The sequence below is a fragment of the Microtus pennsylvanicus genome, chromosome 7 (assembly GCF_037038515.1).
Source record: "Microtus pennsylvanicus isolate mMicPen1 chromosome 7, mMicPen1.hap1, whole genome shotgun sequence".
Taxonomy (NCBI): domain Eukaryota; kingdom Metazoa; phylum Chordata; class Mammalia; order Rodentia; family Cricetidae; genus Microtus; species Microtus pennsylvanicus.
In genome coordinates this window covers 120,807,582-120,810,576 of record NC_134585.1, presented here as the reverse complement: position 1 = coordinate 120,810,576, position 2,995 = coordinate 120,807,582, and the positions used below count along the sequence as shown (strand labels likewise).

General features: G+C 46.2%; 1 protein-coding gene across 1 annotated transcript; it reads right to left on the bottom strand.

Annotated features, from left to right (window-relative positions):
- Nucleotides 1-1,099: 1,099 nt before the first annotated feature.
- LOC142853933 (late cornified envelope protein 3D-like) lies at nt 1,100-1,402 on the bottom strand. Its single transcript, XM_075979084.1, has one exon. It carries the CDS (start codon nt 1,400-1,402, stop codon nt 1,100-1,102), a length of 303 nt encoding a protein of 100 aa, XP_075835199.1.
- Between the last annotated feature and the right edge of the window lie 1,593 nt (nt 1,403-2,995).

Below are 2,995 nucleotides of genomic sequence, written 5' to 3'. Positions count from 1 at the left end.
CCTATTTATTTATTTTTAAAAAATACCAACCCAAATTCCCACTCCCTACTCTCTTCCCATTCCCTCCACGCATCCTCCTTCTACATCCCCCTCCAATCCTAAGGCCCTGCCCACTACATCTGGGCTGAGCAAGGTATATATCCAAAGAGAATAGGATCCCAAAAAGCCAGTACATACAGCAGAGACAAATCCCAGTGCCACTGACCCTTAGTCTGCCCCAGCCATACAGCTGTCAACCACATTCAGAGTGACTAGCTTGGTCCTATGCTTGTTCCTTCACAGTTCCACTGTAGCTGGTGAGTTCCTGTCAGGTAAACTGTTTCAGTGGATGAACCCTTCATGGTCTTGACCTCTTTGCTCATATTATCCTTTCTTCTACTCTTCAATTGGAACTTGGGAGCTCAGTCCAGTGCTCTGATGTGGGACTCTGCCTCTGTTTCCATCTGTTGCCAGACAAAGGTTCTATGTTGATATTTAATATAATCATCAATCTGGCTCAGGCATCTTATTAACTCTTATAACTTATATTAGCCCATAATTCTTGTCTGTGTTAGCCACATGGCTTGGTACCTTTTTTAGCGAGGCAGTCACATCTTGCTTCCTCTGTGTCTGGGTGATGACTGCAGACTGCAACTTCCCTCTTCCCAGAATTCTAGTCTCCACCTATAGTTCCTGCCCGGCTACTGGCCAATCAACGTGTATTTAAAATACAAGTGACAAAGTATACACCATTGTCCACCCACACTCCTATCCTGGAAGTTCCCACATAATCCCTCAGTATGAAGAAGAATCCAAGGCATGATTTCTTCATTCCGAAGCTAAAGAAAGGAAACACCTAGTGAGCAGCCTTTGGTGGAATAAATCAAGGGAAAGGTAACACTCAGGTATTGTTAAAAGTTTTATTTGCCTACATGGCCAGATACAGGTGATGGCAAGAATTGCAAGGTAACCAGGCTTTTTGGGAAAGCTACAAGAAGAGGCCAAGAACACTTAGCCTAAGAGAAATTAGGATGACTGAGAAAGAATGAGCCAAGATGGGGCTACTGCTCGGTACTCTTGGTTTCCTCCAAACTCTCTTGTCTCAGTCTCAGGATCCAGGTCAGCAGCAGCCCCCAGAGCTGTGGCCACAGCCTGAGCCCCCAGACTGCTGACCACTGCCACGGTCACAGGAACTGCCACGGTCACAGGAACTGGAGCTCCTGCGCCTGCATCTGTGGGACCTGCGCCTGTGGTGGCTCAGGAAGCAGCCTCCCTCAGAGCTGGGGACACTGCAGCCCCCAGAGCTTGTAGCACAGCAGGAGGAGGCTGCAGGCAGACACTGTGCTGTGCTCTTTGGGGGGCACTTGGGGGAGGAGCACTTGGGAGGAGGCTGGCACTGCTTCTGGTTCTGCTGGCAGGACATCTCGGAAGGAATTTGACCTAGAAAAGTATAATAGAAACATTGTAAAGAGGCTTCCAGTGAGCATCAATTGACTTAGTCTGTCACACACAGGCCTCCCATGACCTATCGGCTTCAAAAGCCAAGATTTCTATGAAGTAAAGAGGAACATGGAGGCACACATCCAACTGTACAGACCATGACTGTCAGAGAGACCAGCATGCATCTCTAACAATACACTCGGAACAAAAGCTCCCTGACCAACACCAAGACTCCTTCCTCCCTCGCCATTACCTCCCCCCAGCCCACCACTACCCATTGTGGGCCTCTTCCTAAGGTTCTGGTTTAGATCTTGCTTGTCTGTCCCACACACTCCCACATGATGAAATGGTCCCACATGGTCACGTACCAGATGCAACGGAGAGTGGAGAGATTCTGAGCAGGCTGTGGATGAGGAGTCCGGGGCAGAAGCCTTTTTATTCTGTGTAGAGCTTGTGAAGCATCACCCAAGCATGCTGCTGTTTTCACAATGGAGGAGGTGACAGTGCTAGCCACTTCCCAGTGATGGCCTCCAGGGCTTTCCTGTGCACGTGCCTAAAGAACTCATAAGGTGGAACCAGGAGGGACTTGTGACTGCAAAATCACTTCCTTTTGTTCTTCCCCGGACATTCTCAGCTTTGCCCATTCATTCACAAGCCTAACCCTGTTTTGTCACTCAACAGTGTTAACGTGAAGATGTATACTGCACACCCTTCACTCAGAAATTAGATGCATTTGATCTGATAAGACCAGTGCTAACCTGGATGCACCTACAAAGAGTTCAAGCGTAAAGCCCTGGCCTTTATAAGTCAAGCCCACGTTGCACTGCAGACCAAAGTTTGATATGAAGGGACCTTCAGGCATCTTCTGAGAGTGGCAGCAGAGAAAGGGCTGTCCCATAGGGATGTCATGTGTACAACAAGGGCACAGAAAGACACCTGGAATCAGTTACAGAGGGGGGACCTAGCACTCTAGAAGTGACAAGACTCATAACTTTTGTTATTAAGAAGGAAGGTCTCCTCAGTCTCCTCATCGCACCCCAAGTATCTGGCAACCCCCACCCTACATTCTGTGTCCGCAAGTGCAATTCATTCTAGAATCCAAGTGCAAATGACATCATGAAAAACTGACCTTTCTGTTTATTTCATGATTATTTCACTTAATGTAATATCTTCCTGGATCATTCATTCATGGTGTCACAGAATAACAGGATTTACCTACTTTTTAAGGCTTACATATGCCCCATGTTCTACAAGCATTCATCCACAGATATACATTTAAGCAGATTCTTTATTATGGCTCTTACAAATGGTGCTGCAACAAACATAGGGTGTATATATCTTTTCAGTGTATGAACATCTCTTCCCTTTGGATATACACACACCTGGTGATATTGAGGATCACACAGAAGCTAATTTTTAAGTTTTTCAGAACCTTTATACTATCTTTTATAAAGGCTGAGACACTTTACACTTCCAATAGTATTCTTCTCCCACCCCAAATTATAGGCAATGTTTGTTTTTTCTTGCATCTTTAGTAATAGCCATTCTAACAAGTGTGAGCTTAGGTCTTATTGTG